This window comes from Stegostoma tigrinum, chromosome 1 (genome assembly GCF_030684315.1).
Source record: "Stegostoma tigrinum isolate sSteTig4 chromosome 1, sSteTig4.hap1, whole genome shotgun sequence".
NCBI classification, from domain to species: Eukaryota; Metazoa; Chordata; class Chondrichthyes; order Orectolobiformes; family Stegostomatidae; genus Stegostoma; species Stegostoma tigrinum.
The window spans coordinates 103350238-103368902 of NC_081354.1; the positions used below are offsets into that span (position 1 = coordinate 103350238).

The 18665-nt window shown below is 40.5% G+C and overlaps 1 protein-coding gene across 1 annotated transcript in view; it reads right to left on the reverse strand.

Annotated features, from left to right (window-relative positions):
* gabrg1 (gamma-aminobutyric acid type A receptor subunit gamma1) overlaps positions 1–18665 on the reverse strand; it is a 158186-nt gene that overhangs the window by 69029 nt on the left and 70492 nt on the right. The window contains exon 3 of the mRNA XM_048544870.2: positions 10663–10730. Within this exon, the coding sequence (XP_048400827.1) occupies positions 10663–10730 (68 nt within the window). The remainder of the gene's footprint in view (positions 1–10662; positions 10731–18665) is intronic.

Consider the following 18665-nt stretch of genomic DNA (forward strand, 5'->3'; position numbering starts at 1 on the left):
GAACACTACAGCAGGGGAACAGGCCCTTTGGCCCTCTAAGCCTGCACCAATCCAAATGCTCTATCTGAACCAGTCGCCTATTTCCCCAAGGATCTGTATCCCTCTGCTCCCTGCCTATTCATGTATCTGTCTAGATACATCTTAAAAGACACCAACGCGCCCACCTCTACCACCTCCGCAGGCAACATGTTCCAGGCACCCACCACTCTCTGCGTAAAGAATTTTCCACGCATATCTCCCTTAAACTTTACTCCTCTCACCTTGAAATCGTGACCCCCTAGTAATTGAGTCCCCCAGTCTGGGAAAAAGCTTGCTATCCACCCTGTTTATACCTCTCATGATTTTGTAGACCTCAAATCACATCCCCTCTCAACCTCTATCTTTCTACCGTAAACAATCCTAATCCACTCAACCTCCCTTCGTAGCTAGCACCCTCCACACCAGACAACATCCTGGTGAACCTCCTCTGCATCCAGATCCTTTTGGTAATGTGGCGACCAGAACTGTACGCAGTATTCCAAATGTGGTTGAACCAAAGTCCCATACAACTGTAACATGATCTGCCAACTCTTGTACTCGATATCTCGTCCGTTGAATGAAAGCATGCTGTATGCCTTCTTGACTACTCTACCGAACTATGTCGCTATCTTCAGGGTACAATGGACCTGAACACCCAGATGTCTCTGTGCATCAATTTTCCTCAGGGCTTTTCAATTTACCATATAGTTTGCTCTTGAATTGGATTTTCCAAAATGCATCACCTCACATTTACCTGGATTGAACTCCATCTGCCATTTCTCTTCCCAACTCTCCTATCTATATTCTGCTGTATTCTCCGACAGTCCCCTTCACTATCTGCTACTCCATCAATCTTAATGTCATCTGCAAACTTGCTAATCAGAACATCTGTACCTTCCTCCAGATCATTTATATATATCACAAACAACAGTGGTCCCAACATGGATCCCTGTGGAACACCACTGATCACAGTTCTCCATTTTGAGAAACTCCCTTCTACTACAAATCTCCTGTTATCCAGCCAGTTCTCTATCCATTTAGCTAGTACACCCTGGACTCCATGTGACTTCACTTTCTCCATCAGCCTACCATGGGGAACCTTATCAAACGCCTTAGTGAAGTCCATGTATATGATGTCCACAGCCCTTCCCTCATCTATCAACTTTGTCACTTCCTCAAAGAATTCTATCAAGTCAGTAGACCTTCCCTGCACATAACCATGTTGTCTATCACTAATAAGCCCATTTTCTTTCAAATGAGAATAGATCCTATCCCTCAGTATCTTCTCCAGCAGCTTCCTTACCACTGACGTCAAGCTCACCAGTCTATAATTACCCGGGTTATCCTTGCTACCCTTCTTAAACAAGGGACAACATTAGTAATTCTCCAGTCCTTCAGGACCTCACCCATGCTCAAGGATGCTGCAAAGATCTCTGTTAAGGACCCAGCTATTTCCTCTCTCACTTCCATCAGAAACCTGCGATAGATCCCATCCGGACCTGGGGACTTATCCACCCCAATTGCTTTTTAGAGTACCCAACACCTGCCACCTCCCCCCCATGCCGACTTGACCTAGAGTAATCAAACATCTATCCCTAACCTCAACATCCATCATGTCCCTCTCCTCAGTGAATACCAACACAAAGTACTCATTAAGAATGTCGCCCATTTTCTGACTCCTCCCATAACTTCCGTCGTTTGTCCTCAAGTGGGCCAACCCTTTCTCAAGTTATCCTCTTGCTGCTTATGTACAAATTAAAGGCTTTGGGATTTTCGGTAATTCTCTTTGCTAAAGACGTTTCATGACCCCTTTTAGCCCTCTTAATTCCTTATTTCAGATTGGTGCTACTATTCTTCCCAAGCTTTGTCAGCTTTCAGTCACCTAGACCTTATGTATACTTCCTTTTTCCTCTTTGCTAGTCTCACAATTTCACCTGTCATCCATGGTTCCCTAATTTTGCCCTTTCTATCCCTTATTTTCACAGGGACATGTCTGTCCTGCACTCTTATCAACCTCTCGTTAAAAGCCTCCCACACATCAAATGTGGATTTACCCTCAAACAGCTGCTCCCAATCCACATTCCCCAGCTCCTGCAAAATTTTGCTACAGTCGGCCTTCCTTCAATTTAGCATTCTTCCTTTAAAGGCTACTCTCATCTTTGTCCATCAGTATTCTAAAACTTACAGATTTGTGATCACTATTCCCAAAATAATCCCTTACTGAAACTTCAACCACCTGGGCAGGCTCATTCCCCAACACCAGGTCCAGTATGGCCCCTTCCCGAGTTGAACATACTGCTCCATAAAACCCTCCTAGACGCTCCTTACAAATCCTGCTCCATCTAAACCCCGAAACACTGAGCAAATCCCAGTCAATGTTGGGAAAATTAAAATCTCCCAACACCACCACCCTGTTGCTCCTACATCTTTCCATAATCTGTTTACATATTGGTACCTCAATCTCATGCTTGCTGTTGGGAGGCCTGTAGTACAGCCCCAACATTGTTACTACACCCTTCCTACTTGAGCTCTGCCCATATTGCCTCACTGTTCAAGTCTTCCATCGTGCCCTCCTACAGCACAGCTGTGATATCCTCTTTGACCAGTAATGTAACTCCTTCACCCCTTTTAGCTCCCTGTCTATCCCACCTGAAGCATCTATATCCTGGGATGTTTAGTTACTTCAGAAACTTAGCTTTTATAATTTCAGGCTTATCTCATAATACAAACTCAAACTTTACTATTCTGCATTTTATTTTTGTTTCATTTTAATAAAAATGTTGTTTTTCTATTAACTTCAGTTGCCCAAATACTCCATATCAGAACACACAATTATGGAGATAATGTTATTTGCAGCAGCAGAGGTTCAAATAACTTGTGGGTTTATTTTGACGTTGTTGCATTTCTTTTAAATCAATTTCCAAAATCCTCTCAGCAGATAATTTAAAGGAATAAAAGTATCAGGAAACAGAATGTGCCTCTAAGTGGGGAGGGTGGATGTTGTGCCCCCATTTTTGTCTCTAGCTAAAACAGGGCAAGTCAGAAGCTCATGTACTGCTGTTTAGAACTGACTGGTGTTATTCTGGATAACAAAGTGTGGAGCTGGATGAACACAGCAGGCCAAGCAGCATCTCAGGAGCACAAAAGCTGACATTTCGGGCCTAGACCCTTGAAGAAGAAGAAGAAGACGAAGAAGACGAAGAAGACGAATAATAATAATAATAATAATAATAATAATAATAATCTAGGCCCGAAATGTCAGCTTTTGTGCTCCTGAGATGCTGCTTGGCCTGCTGTGTTCATCCAGCTCCACACTTTGTTATCTTGGATTCTCCAGCATCTGTAGTTCCCATTATCGGCGTTATTCTGGAAGTGGGTATTTCAATACTGCAGCAATTTTTGGTGAGGCAGCTGTGTTGTGGAAACCATTCTAAATCACACCTGCAGAATAGACTATGATTGGCATTGGAGATGTAAAGAGTTTAGAAGGTGAATAAAAAGGGTGGTGCCGAATTTTATAGCACATTAGTAAATGCAATAGCTAGAGTTACATCTGGGCAGACTAACCTGAGTTAAGATAGCGTGACAAAGGTGAATGACTACTAATTAATAGTTATTACATCTTCCAACTAGTAAGGCATCAAATATAAGAAAGCCATTGCAAATGTAATAGACTTCAGATGCATTAGATTGGTTTATCACTTCAGGATGTCTTACTCTGTTTTGTACAATATTGAAAGGCTAGCCCAGCGTGAGATTAATCAATAATTGTTAAAATTCTCTCCAAGGCTTTCCCTCATTCTTTACAATAAGTGGTCAGGCATCTGTTTGATTTAATAGTCTGGCAAACGTCTAAGCTTGTTCATTATTTGTAGAACGGCTCAGATACCTGTTTAGGTGTTAGAAAGCATTGAAAGATGTGGAATCTTGTGCATGCCTTTAAAGATACTAATAAATTTTGTACTACAGGGTTTACTTATTCAACTATCCAATGGGAAGTGAGTATGTTGCCTGTGACAGACTTGCAAGATTTTCAAAGAAGTCAGTGCAGATTTGAATGCTTTTCTAAGTGATCTTTATTTATTTTGATAATCTTATGAACTTGCCAAAGAGTTTTAAAATATATGGCTCGTGAGATCGGTTCATTAGGTCGATACTAAGTGAGGGGCTGGGGGCTGGGGGCTATAAAAGGAACTGGCTGGGGCAAGTGATTAAAGTGTGATGGGTAAGAGGATGAAGTGGGAAATTATATACGGGGATGAAAGAGATAGGGAAGTTAAGAGACTAAACATGAAGGTTGATCTGACCTGAAAACCTCAGTTAAGTGGATCTTTTAACCAGGATGTCTCAGTATCGGCCTGCTTTTATCCCCACATCAGGCCTGTCCAACTCCAGGTGCGTTACTCTCAGAGAGAGGAAAAGTCTGCCTATAGCATTAGGAAAAGTGCCAACTCCCAATTCCCATCTCCATGATGAAAATTTGGTCTATCACAAAACTGAAAATGCAGTACTCATTCATCTTCCATGTTACCATGCACAGCAAAGTCTTAAAGGATCATGTTCAAAATTTAGTGAGTATTAATAAACAACATTAAAGCTAAAAGCAACTCAACAAGTTAAACCTACTTTACATTTTTGTGTTTAAGATTGACATTCATAAACTGTAACTGAAACAGTGACAGGATGTTGCTCTAGCTACTTCACTGTATGGTGTCCATTTTGTTTGAAGTGGGCTCACATACATAAGCAGAGGCAGCTTACAGCCAGAGTGGAAAACTATGAACTATTTATCATGCATGATATTGTTAGGCCTGTCAAATTTCTAACAGATTGAATGTTCAATCCCATTAGCGAGAAATGATCTACTTTAAGTTGGAGCAATTTTTAGCAGTATTGTTACAGCTACAAGATTATCGCAAAGTTTACATTCCTGGCATTTTCTTTTATTGCCCAACAAAACCAAATGTAACTAATGAGTATGGTGTACTTGTTCAACTGCCATCGTCAAGCAACATATAGAGCATAGAATTCAATCCAAGCAAGTTTCACTCTGCAGAAACAAAATGCCTAATGTTAACAAACTGTACACAAAATCATTAACTAGTAATGGAATCTGTTTGAAAGCCCTTATTGAGACAGACAATCTAATTTAAAATGAAAATGGAGAAGAAAATTGTGAGATCAAACCGACCTTGCTTTCTCCCCCCGCAAGAAAACTGAAACTAAAACAGAGATTGGAAACCATAACAGAGATAATGGGAACTGCAGATGCTGGAGAATCCGAGATAAGAAAGTGTGGGCCTGGATGAATACAGCAGGTCAAGCAGCATCTTAGGGTGCTCCTGAGATGCTGCTTAGCCTGCTGTGTTCATCCAGCTCCACACTTTGTTATATTGGAAACCACAACTTCTGGGGAGATTGAAACAAAGTTATCATAGGACACAACCATGCAATGCTGGTAGCAGTTGATGAGTTGTTTGGTGTAGCCAAATACAAGCTGAATGGAACAGAGACTGGATGCAGAAGCTGAGAATAAGCAAAGAAAGTTGCAGCTGTTTCTGAAGACTGTTTTGGGGGAACCTATGGCTGAGTTGAGCAGGCTCTGCAGACATGTACCATTTGTGATGGAGATCAGGCACACAGAACTTGTGTTGGTATTGTAATGCTGTCAGCGGAGGTTTAGGTTAAGTCCCACAAGGACAGAAGCTCAAATTCTTCAGGTGGAAGACACAGTTATGAAGGATTTTGAGACAGAGTCTGATGACTTGCATTCTGAGTATAGCCACTTCATTAAAATCAGACATAGTTCCATTTGTCATTTAATGGACAGTTTACAAGTGACCACATTTTGCCTATTATTTTAATGTTTATTTTACAATGATTTTGAGTTTTAGGGTATAGGAGACTGGGCAACATAATATTTGGTATTTACTTCAATTGACTCATTTATAGCAAGATAAAATTCTGTTTATAGCTGTTGAATGTTATGGCTTCAAATTGGAATTTCATTTCTTTTAAAAGTTACTGCTCTCCATTAAAATCACAGGACTTCACAGGTGTGTGTCAGCCAAAGAAACACAACAAAATTATGGGATTAATGATTGTCTTGCCTATTAGTATTTATTAAATAAAAGCCTTTTGCTGAAGCTTTTCAACTCAACTCATCAGGACAATTCGCAAGAATACCAATTCAAGGAGAAAGCCAACAAGGAGGAGTGCTAGGGAAGTCATGTATATATTTGTGTGTGGGAAGTCATGCCTGACAAATCTTTTAGAGTTTTTCAAAAAGGTAACCAAGAGACTAGATGATGTTAGGACAGTGGATGTTGGCTATGTGGACTTTAGTAAATCCTTTGACAATGTCCCCCGTGGCAGACTAGTCATAAAGGCTGGATTGCATGGGATTCAGGGAGAGCGAACTAACTGGACTCAAAATTGGTTCAATGTTTGAAGGTTTGGTCTCAGACTGGAGGCCTGTGACTAGTGGTGAGACCTTCGCTGTTTGTTATTTGCATAAATGATGATGTGAATGTACAAGGCATGATTAGCAAGTTTTTGCAGACAGTACAAAGTTAGCAGGCATCATTGATAGTGAAGAAGGTTACCAAAAATTACAGAGGGATCTTGATCAGATGGAGAAGTGGGCTAAAGATTAGCAAATGCAATTCAATACAGATCGGGGAGGTGATGGCCTAGTGGTGTTATCGCTAGACTGTTAATCCAGTGACCCAGATAGTGTTCTGGGAACCCGGGTTTGAATCCTGCGACCAGCAGATGGTGGAATTTGAATTCAATGAAATATTTGGAATTGAGAATCTAATGATCATCATGAGTCTACTGTTTAAGGTCGGAAAAATCCTTCATCAGTCGAGGCTTTGTGTACAGGAGTTGGGACATTATGTTACAGTTGCATAAGTCTTTGGTCAGGCTGTAGCTGGAGTATTGTGTAGAGTTTTGGTCACCCTGTTATAGGAAAGACATGGAAGGGGTGCAAAGAAAATTTACGAATATGTTGCCAAGACTAGGAGGCCTGAATTGTAGGGAGAAGTTGGACAGGATAGGACTTTATTTTTTGGAGAACGAGGGGTGACCTTACTAAATTGTATAAAATCAAGAGAGGCAAAGATAGGATGAAAGCACATAGTCCATTTCCCAGGGATGAGGAATTCAAAACGAGAGAGTTTAAGGCATAGGTTTAAAGTGAGAGGGGCAAGATTTAAGAAGGCAGCCCTGAGGGGCAACTTCTTTTCACAGTGAGTGAAACATATGTGGAATAGGCTGCCACTGAAATTAGTTGAGGCAAGTACAATAGCAACATTTGAAATGGTACACGGATAGAAGTGATTAGAGAGGTCTGGACCAAATGCAGGCAAATGGAACTAGCCGAGTGGGTACCATGGTCAGCAAGGACCAGTTTGGGCCGAAGGGCCTGTTTCTATGCTGTATTACTCTTTGGCTCTATGAGTGACGATTGTTTGGCAAGTGGACTTTGATGTGCAGAGATGTTTCCATGGAAGCTGCATCAACTAATAATGACTGACAATAGATGGCCAGGCTGTATTTAAATTTTAAATCAGGCAGATTGATCCTGAGTAATCAAGGCATTGACTTGAGAAATGAACAGACATAATGTGTGCCTGTTTTAATAAAATAGGTTGGTTCATTTTTTAGGGAAATGCTTTGATCCCTCAGACCAATCACCAGTTCACAGTGCTTACTGGCATCAGTGATGTTAGCACTAGAAATTTTTCTCGCCATTTGGGGCTGTTAAGTAATTGGATTGTATTTTGCCAGTTCAGCTTCAGATGCCATCTAGTTTGTCAAATCAAAATAACCAAATTACTGATGATCTCCAACTCCTTCAAGTAGAGAAAATTATATTTAGAGTTTAATATTTGTAAAGAAGAGGTATCTGACATTTAGGTACTTACCACCAGCACCTGAATGGTATATTTTTAAATTTTCCACGTAACACTTATTTACACACTTAACTGGAAGAAAACCCAAAGGTAAAGGAGGTGAGAATGGATACAATCTCTGCACATGTGGTCAAAGTTTAATATCTTGACAAATTTGTGTGGTCTGTTTATTTTATACTGATCTCCAGCATTCTCATTTATTGTCAAGGTACTGAAATAAATTATGGAAATTTAAGTTATAAGATGTGAGCCATTAAAATTAAAAAGGTTTTACCCACTGGTTTGTGCCTTAAAATATTTTAGAGTCTGTCAGAATTCTGCTAGTGAACTGATTTAAACTTGACCTTTCTAATTACTCAGTTGGATTAAAGCAGACAATAAAGTAGCTTTTCCTCAAACATGGAGTAGATTTTCTGAATGGTCCCAAATGACTGGAAAGATTGCAAAGGTCATATTATGGCCAACCGGTGACAGCACAGTGAGATTGCAGTTTCCTCCTCTCTAGGATCTAATACACGAAACTATTCCCAATGACATGGGAAAAATTTCCATGAGCTAAATTTAGGATAACGTAGTCAATACAGTGTGGAGCTGGAGGAGCAGAGAAGGTCAGCCAGCATCAGAGTAGCAGTTAAGTCAATGTGATGGGGTCCTGACCTGAAACATCAACTTTCCTGCTCCTCTGATGCTGTCTGGCCTGCTGTGTTCCTCCACCTCCACACTGTATTGACTCTGACTCCAGCATCTGCAGTTCTTGCTATCTCCTTCAGGACAATTCAGATTCTTATTTTTAAATCCACAAACCGAATTTCAACTGTACAGTAAAAGAGAAGCCAAGTCCAGATAAAAATAAGAGTATTCTATTTCCAAAAATGAATGATGATTATACTTTGGTTATAACATCAACCAGCATGAATGTGGGACCAAGTAAGCAACATTGGCCATTAAATTAGGAAAGTGCAAGGGAACATATATAAATGACTTCCCTGCAGACAAGGAATAAAACTTATGTCACTTCCACTGCCTATGATTGGAATGCCATTACCATCTGAAAAGGCCAATCATGCAACGTGGATTTTAGATTAAGGCTTGAAGGATCTCAAAGCAAGAAATGAAGATGTCTTACGAGGAAAGGCTGAGGGACTTGAGGCTGTTTTCATTAGAGAGAAGAAGGTTGAGAGGTGACTTAATTGAGACACAAAATAATCAGAGGGTTAGATAGGGTGGATAGGGAGAGCCTTTTTCCTAGGATGGGGACGGCGAGCACGAGGGGGCATAGCTTTAAATTGAGGGGTGAAAAATATAGGACAGATGTTAGAGGTAGTTTCTTTACTCAGAGTAGTAAGGGAATGGAACGTTTTGCCTGCAACGGAAGTAGATTCGCCAACTTTAAGTCGTCATTGGACAAGCAAATGGACGTACATTGAGTAGTGTAGGTTAGATGGGCTTCAGATTGGAATGGTCGGCACAACATCGAGGGCCGAAGGGCCTGTACTGTGCTGTAATGTTCTATGTTTAGGGGCATTTAAACAGTCCTTGGATAAGCATATGGATAATGGTGGGATAGTGTAGGGGGAGGGGCTTAGATTAGTTCACAGGTCAGTGCAACATTGAGGGCCAAAGGGCCTGTTCTATGTTCAAATGCTAAAACCATTCTGCTGAATTCAAATGATTGCAATTTTACTCAATGTTCATTACCACAAATGAAATTACCCTACAAGGCAATTTAATGGATAACAATGAGGAGCACATATGATAATCACTACCATTTTGACTTGAATTTGATGTCTACATTTCTAATAATGTATGTCACCATGCGATCACCTGCTCTTTCCAACTGAAGTATCAGTGATCAGACGGATGTTTACCCAGGAACTTGGAGCACAACCAAGAATTAGATGTCAGCTGTGTTGTGGAAACTAACAAGCACTTAACTTCTAACATGTTTTAAAATAATCTAAGCATGGACTTTTGCACTAGGCTTTAAACCACAATCTTCAGCTTCATATCCACTTAAGGGGAAAGAGAGTATTTAAGGCACAAGAAAGAAGTGTGCAGATATAGTAGACATTAGGGGCTGCATGTGTGGTACTTAAAGGCATAACCAACCCATCTCAAAGAATCAGCAGCACTAATCTGTTCAAAATTTAAACAATTTTTTTGGAGCAGTCCCAGGTAAAGTACCACAGTTGTCCTCACTAAAATTCTGAACATACCCAGTTATTTGTTTAGGAACGGTATTTAGAGAATCAGAAAAATGAAGGAGAAAATAGAAAAATTAATTCCTTGGGACTGTGATAACATTCTGCCAAGGAATTCATGAGAGTACCTAAGGAGTTTTAGGGCCTGTATCAATTAAGCACTGAACTACCCGCATCTGTATTTCACCACGGCAAACAAACATTATCAGGACGGACGTTGACCAGTTCTATCAAACGTCTGTGGAAAAGGTACTTGGATACTATTAACTCAATTTTTGTGTTGAAAAATAAAACTCTGTATACTTGCCTTGAAACAAGTATTGGGCATTTCTGAAAAATAAACATTTACCATAAAGTGCAAAAGCGAAGTTTCAAGAATTATCTCCTTACTCACTGATAAAATGAATGTTGCTGTAGCATGAGCTCTGAGAAAAATCATACCTGCAAATACCATATGAAACAGTGACCAATACAGTAAGTGCAAAAGTGAAAAACACATATCGCATAGAGAATAACTGACTTACCATATTGATCGCATCAACTGGGCCAATGCTGTTCACGTAGACATCACTTTCAATCATTGTTGGCCTCACTGGAAATGTATCATATTTCAGGTTGGAACCATAGCAGAGAGAGATAACAACATCTATTTATAATGCTTTTTGTGCAACTTTAGCAGACCAAAATTGTGTTTATCAAAAACTGTTTTTGACGTAACAGTATGCTATAAATAATTGTCTGATGTTAAATAGTTTTACAAGAAAAGTTTCATTTATTCTCATTTATAATTAAAGTTTAAACATTAAAAAACATTCTGCAATTGCAGTTGCATAATTATGTAAGATAACAATAGCATTTTTAAAAAACATTATCTATATATCCTGTGTTAGTGTTTATATTTGGCACTTTTAACTTTACAATTATGCTGAAAAAGTTAACATATTCCCTTTATCACTAATAACATGCTGCTTTGCAGGTTTTTAGGTGGGTCAGAGCTTCAGGTATCTGAATAGAGAAAATTATAATTAGTTCAATGGATTTTGCTGACTAGCCTCAGGCTAGAAAATGTATCAAAACAACTCACCCACTAGATGTACTTCACAATGTAATAACTTGCTTAACTAATATCGACCACCATTTAGTTACCAAGAAAATAAATGGTTTCCAATAATCAAAAGAATGAACACATTCTTTCATCTTATTATTTTACCAATAAACACAAAAAAGCCTAAAATTGGTATCTATACAGTGTGCAAGTATAAACACAGAAATCACCTCCCGAAGGAGTGTCTCTGGCCTGTTTTATATTCAATGATTAGAATCATCCACATCCAAGTGAGCTACATGCGGCTAGTGGTTCCTGTATTGGGCAGCATTGAGCTCCCAGTCACAGGGCTCTGCACCCAATTAAAGATGCAAGTTGGTTGTCCGGTGGCAGATTGAAATTCATCTTCTAATTTCACCTGATGCTCATACTCATTCGTGCTTCACCTAGCGCATACTCACAGAGGGTGGTACGTATATGGAATGAACTGCCAGAGGAAGTGGCAGTGGTGAGTACAGCCACAGTACATAAACAACATTTTCACAGGTTCATGGATAGGAAACATTGAAAGGGATATAGGCCAAATGCTGGAAAATGCAGCTAAATCAGTTTAGGAAACTAGGTGGACATGAAGAGACTGCTTGCACACTGTAGGACTCTGATTGGCTAATTCTCTAGAATGGTGCATCCTGTATTATTGGCTGTTGAAGACAGAATAAATGCTAGGTTTATGATTGATAGTGAATGGTGCCCATTCTATAAACAGCTTATTATTGTGAAAGAAAATTGAGCAAGGCTTAAAACTAGCTGTTAATTCACTGTAATCAAGCTATTTACTCAGAAATGAAACGTTAATGTATTATCACTGAGTGTAACTTGATATAATGCCACCAGCTTTCAGATTCGTTTTTCAGGATGAAATAAGACAGCATTACACAATCTGGACTGTTGGCTGAAACCCATTCGTGCAATAATGCAAGCAAGGCAGTTCATGATGTTTGTTGTAGGAGACAACAAATCATATATTGCAGGTTGTGATACAATCCTGGTTGTGGTTTGGGTAGAACTCTCACAGATACTCTTTTCTGCACTGAATCAAGGAGGATAAACTTCTGTTGCGTCTTAAATGAGAAGAGGGACTTGTCTTACATCACAGGATGTAATGTAAGACTCCAGCTATGTTTAAATGCAGTTACTTTGATTAGTCAGATATAATTACAAATCCAGTTAGTAAGGGATCTGCCAGAAGTGAGAACTAATGTTTCCAGTGGAAATATATGTTGGATGATCAATAAAATACCAATTTACATTGTACCATAGGTGAGCAAATGAATTTGTGCTTCGCAATCAGCTTGCGATTTGAACCAGCAATGATTGACAGTACTGACATGGATATGCAGCATGGAGTTAACAGTTTGTTCAAGGCTCAGCGCACACCAAGCTGCTATAAGCAGAGACAAATTTATTTGTCACCTGCAAATTTTGCCAATTGACTTGAATGACTGCAATGTTCAGACTTCCCTGGATAGGCTGCTAGAAACTGCTCATAATTCTGCTCACCTGCTTTCACGCTCTGCCATATATAATGAGAGCCACCTCCTATCAAGCAGGCAGTATGTTTCTTCAGAGAAAGGTATGTGAGATGCAAAGCCTGCCTTTGACTTGCTTTTTCTTAAGAGAGCCAACAAACATCCAAGGCTGAATCTGATCTGCACCCTCCTATAAACAATTCTCTTCTTTTTGCCTAGCATCAACAAACGTACCTTTAATAAAAAGAACATCTGGAGCTAACAGTTTCTTGTTCACACTGCCTCTTTTTAAAAAATCAGCAAATCCAGTTAGGCTACGAGATCAGCATCAATAATACATGGTACGATTGCAGTGCTGGATCCTGAAAATCTCCCCCTGCATTTCTCTGGGATCATTTCATTTAACCAAAAAAACAGGGTACAATGTCTTAATGATTAGCCCTTTCTGAATGCCTTATTGACTTCAGCAGATTTAAATTAAAGTTTTGATATTTGAACATTTTTAATATTTTTCAGCTGAAAATTCAACTCAACCAAATTCCCTCTTACTGTCTGTATTCTAAGCTTAACTCCATATGCCAATGATGCTCCGTGAATATAAAAGGGAAATATTTACACTGCTTACACGGGCGGCAGATTATAGCTGTTGTGAGAAAGCAAAACAATGTTTGAAAATAAAACTACATTTAATTCTAAATAAAAAATGGCAATGTCCATTCAAAATTCCAACCCAGTAATAGATTTACCTTTTGGACAGAAACATAATTTAGTTTGCTACCACTGTGTGAAATTGCTGACAATAGAATTTCAGCACTTAATATAATTAATTTGAAAAGGTGTGAAATGCAATTTTTAAAAGGAGAATTCTGTTGGGTATCTCCTGTTGATGATATGCATTAGTAATTCCTGAGGAATACGAGTGATTTCCATCCAGCTGGTAGGAAGCTTTCAGATTATGCAGATACATTGAGAAACTGCTAAAATAACCTAGTAGTAGTTATAGCTAAAAATTGCAATTCATTGCTGTAATATTACAATGACTGTATACACAAAAGGAAGCAACATGAAAATTTGGAAAATATTTATTGGCTGTCCGATCAGTCAATAAATCAGCACAATGTTAGACTCTGCTATATCAGCCAATATATGCCAGCTGCTCTGTACTTAAATCAATGGAGGCATCTGGAATCAGCGGAAATTTGCAATTTCCAAATTTTGTCATGGATGGGAAAATCATGGGGAACGTATTGGCAAACTTTCAATGTATATGACTCCATGATCCCCTGAAACACCACCAAATCCCACACTATCAACATCCTGGGTGTTATCATGGATCAGGAACTATTTGAATTCATGTGATTTTTGTTGACTTTCATGAATGTTTTCTCTCCTCAAGGCCTGTGTATTTTCTCAAGTAATCATCCCAATGTGCCTCATTAACCAGGTGCAAGCCCTCTATGGTGCTAACTCCATTATCCATTCACCCTCAGCAAAAAGTACTCAACACTGCCAGGACATCCTTGCATTCCTGTACCAGCACCATATTTAAGACACCAATGTATGCCTGTCAAGTACTGGTAGTCCAAGGACAAGTACAGAATGTGTCAGAAAAACTCAGCAGGTCTGACAGCATCTGTGAAGAATGAAATCAGAGTTAACTTTTTGGGACCAGTGGCCCTTCCTCAGAACTGATGGTAGCTGTGAAAACATTGGAATATATGCAGGAAATGGGGAAGGGAGTAAATGATAGGATAAAGGATAGAGCTCAAAGAGAGAGAAAAGCAGTTGGATAGACAAAGGAGTTGATAACCATTTGGCTAGGAGGATGAATAGCTGTAAAAGGGGACTGTTAGTGACTAACAATAGTTAGTGTGTAATGGCAGGCTGTGATAGCAAGCTGCCTGCATGATTAAATGAACTTGCCCCAAAACATGACACAAAGGGGAGCTGGTGGAACTTTGCAGGCAGGATCCTGGAGGCCTTGGTGGATGGTGAGGCTCTTTTCCACAAGACAGACAGAGGCAGGCATAGTACCAGCCCCTGCCAGCCTGGTTAGAGGCTGCTACCCGAGTCAGTGCAGTCTTAATCACTTGGATAAATGACCAGCAATGCTTCAATAATGTCAATGGTGCTCTCTGATCCATCAGGATAGGTGTCACCGTCTACTCTCTGCATCTTTACACTTAGTCTGCCTCTGCTGCTGCGCCTCTCTCACCAAGACTCTCACTCTACCACACTCACTGCTGCATGCAACATTTTCTCTCACTGGCTTTAACAACTCATTGCTACTACTGTTTAGTCGCTTGGGACATCTCACCACTTATCCCCCACATGCACCAACACTAAGAGCGGTGTCTCCCACTTTCATCTCACTCAATTCATCCTTTCTCTCAGTCCAATAGAAAATGGCCCAGTACAGGGCCAAAAGGAATGTCGGCAGCGGGGGAAGAATCTGAAAGCTCATCACTTCCCAGAAGAAAGGATCTTGACTCTTGCCTACAGTGGCCAGGACATGTCCTTTAGAGATACAGAATCATCCATGCATTAGCCAGCAAGGAAAAAAGAAAAGACTATCCATTATTATACTACTCTTCAATTATCCCCACTGAAAGTGTATTATATTTTATTGTTCACTCATGGGATGCAGGCATCCTTGGCTGAACCAGAACTTGTTGCCCATCCCAAGTTGTCCTTGAGGAGTTGGCAGTGAGCTGCCTTCGTGAACTGCTGTAGTCCATGTGCTGTAGATAGACCCACAAATGTCCTCAGTGAGGGAATTCCTGGATTTTGTACCAATGACGCTTGAGGAATAGCAATATATTTCCAAGGCAGAATGATGGCTGCAAATGAGAGTACAGGATGGTGTGTTGCCTCCCTGGTGCTAAGATTCTATATGTCTCAGAGTGCCTGCAGGACTTTCTGGAGGGGGATGGTGAACAGTCAGTGGCCATGGTACGCATTGGTACTAATGATGTGGGCTTTAAAAAAGGAATGAGATCCCAAAACCAGCATATAGAGAACTTGGAAGAAAGTTGAAATATAGGACCTCAAAAGGTCATTATCTCAGGATTACAACCAGCGCCACTAGCTGGTCAGACTAGAAACAGCAGGATATATAGGACGAAGACATGGTTGAAAACATGGCATGGGGGAAGGGTTTGATTTGCGGAGCATTAGGGTCAGTTCTGGGGGAGGTGGGGCCAATACAAACTGAACGGTTACACTTGAACAGGAGCAAGACAGATGTCGCTGGGGGTTAATTGGAAGAGCAGCTGGGGAGGGTTTAAACTAGGGTGGCACGGGGAACGCGAACCAATGGAGAAGGGCCAGGATTTGCAGAAATTGAGGGACGTTGAAACCAAAGCAAAGCAAACAGGACTAAGAACAAGAACATGTAGGGCAATGCTGCTGGAAAGAGCAGGGGGAGGTGGTCTGAGATGCAAGTGTTTTAATGGATAAGTGGAATAGGTAAGGTTATTGAACTCAAAGCTTGGATTAGTACTTGGAATTATGACATAATTGTGATAACTGAGACCTGTCTTAAAGGGACGAGTGTGTTCTTTGGGGTGTAGGTTAGATAGACCTTAGACTTAGGGTAAAAGTTGGCACATTTTGGGCCGAAGGGTCTGTACTGTGCTGTGCAGTTCTATGTTCTATGGTCCAGGATTTAGATATTTCAGGTATGAGAGAAAGGGTTGTAAAAGAGGTGGGTGAGTTGTGTTAATGGTAAAGGAGCATGTCACAGCTGTCCTAAGGGAAGATAACCAAGCTGGGACCAGTGTTCTAGTGAAAAGGATAAACAGGGTGGTCAACAGTGGTAAGAAATGAAATTAAATCAATAGCAAGAAATGAAATAGGATCAGATGATAGAGAATCCGTGTGGGTAGAATTGGGAAATCACAGATGCAAATAAACCATAATGAGAGCTATGTACAGGCCTCCAAACAGTAGTCAGGATTTAGGGCATAAGATATTTTGGAAGATAGAAAAGGTGTGTAAGACAGGCAAGGTTACAGTGATCATGAGGGATTTCAATATGCAGGGGGACTGGGAAAATCATCTTAGTGGATTGCAAGAAAAAGGAGTTTGTGGAATGTCTATGAGGTGGCTTTTTGGAGCAGCTTGTGGTGGAGCCCATGAGTAAACAGGCAATTCTGAATTTGGTGTTGTGTAATGAGACAATCATGATAAGGAAGCTTAAGATGAAGGAACCCTTAGGAGCCAGTGATCAGAATACAATTGAATTTACTCTGCAATTTGAGAGTGAAAAGGTGGAATCAGATGCCATGTTATTACAGGGGTGGCAATGGCCTAGTGGTATTACTGCTGGACTATTAATCCAGAGACCACGATAATGTCCTGGGGACCCGGGTTCGAATCCCGGCATGGCAGATGGTGGCATTTGAATTAAATAAATATCTGGAACTAAGAATCTAATGATGACTGTGAATCCATTGCTGATTGTTGGGAAAACCCATCTGGTTCACTAATGCCCTTTAGGGAAGGAAACTGTATTCCTGAACTAGCTTACATGTGACCCAAGACCCACAGCAATGTGATTGATTTGAAATCACCCTCTGGGCAATTAGGGGTGGGCAATACATGCTGCCTAGCCAGCACTGCCCGGATCCCATGAATGAACTAAAAAACACAGCTGAATAAAGGCAAATACAGACGCATGAAAGAGGAGCTGACTAGAATTGACGAGGAGAGATGCCAAGTAGGAAAGACTGAGGAACAGCAATGGCAAAGGTTTCTGGGAGTAATTTAGGAGACTCAGTAAAAATTTATCCCTAGGAAAAGGCAGCAAACTAAAGGGAGGACGAGGCAACCATGGCTGACTAGTGAAGTCAGGGGCAGCATAAAAGCATAAGAGAAAGCATATAATACAGGGAAGGGCAGTGGGAAGCCAGGGGATTGGGGAGCTTACAAAGATGAACAGAGGGCAACAAAAAAAGAGAAAGAAGGATGGAGAAGATTAAAACTGAGGGTAAGCTAGCCAGTAATATTATAAAATGCAAGAGTTTGTTTAGATATATAAAAGGCAAGAGAGACGCAAAAGACGACACACTGCTGGAAAACGATACTGGGAGTAGTAGTAATAAGGGGAAACAAAGAAATGGCTGAGGAACTGCGTAAGTACTTTGTGTAGTCATCAGTCGAACATGGGGTAATATCCCAAATTTTCAAGATAGTCAGGGCCAGAACTAAGTATGGTGGCTATCACCATGGAGAACGTGCCAGAAAAAAAACTTAAAGGCCTGAAGATGGATAAATCAACTGGACCAGATAGACTACACCATGGAGTTCTGAAGGAGATAGCTGAGGAGATAATAGAGGCGTTAGTAGTGATCTTTCAGGCATCACTAGAGTTAGAGAGGGTTCCAGAGGACTAAAAAATTGCTAATATGATCCCCATTTAAGAAGGGAGTAAGGCAAAAGATAGTAAATTATAGACCAAGATAGTAGGAAGGGGCTAGGCCCGAAACGTCAGCTTTCCTGCTCCTCTGATGTTGCTTGGCCTGCTGTGTTCATCCAGCTCTACACCTTGTTATCTCAAATTATAGGCAAATTAGCCTGACCTTGGTCATTGGTAAGAAACTGAAGTCCATTGCAAAGGATGAGATTTCTGAATGCTTGGAAGTGACAAATCTACTAGAATTCTTTGAGGAAATAACTAGCAGGGGAGACCAAAGGAGAGTCAATGGATATTATCAACCTGGAGTTCAAGGCAGCCTTTGACAAGGTGCCACACAGGAGGTTGCTGAGTAAGATAAGGGCCCATGGTGTTAGACGCAAGGTGCTAGCATGGATAGAAGACTGGCTGTATGGCAGAAAGCAGAGAGTGAGGATAAAGGATCCTTCTCAGGATGGAAACTGGTGACTGGCAGTGTTACACAGGGGTCAATGTAGGGACCACAACTTTTTTAAATTTCTATATTAATGATCTAGG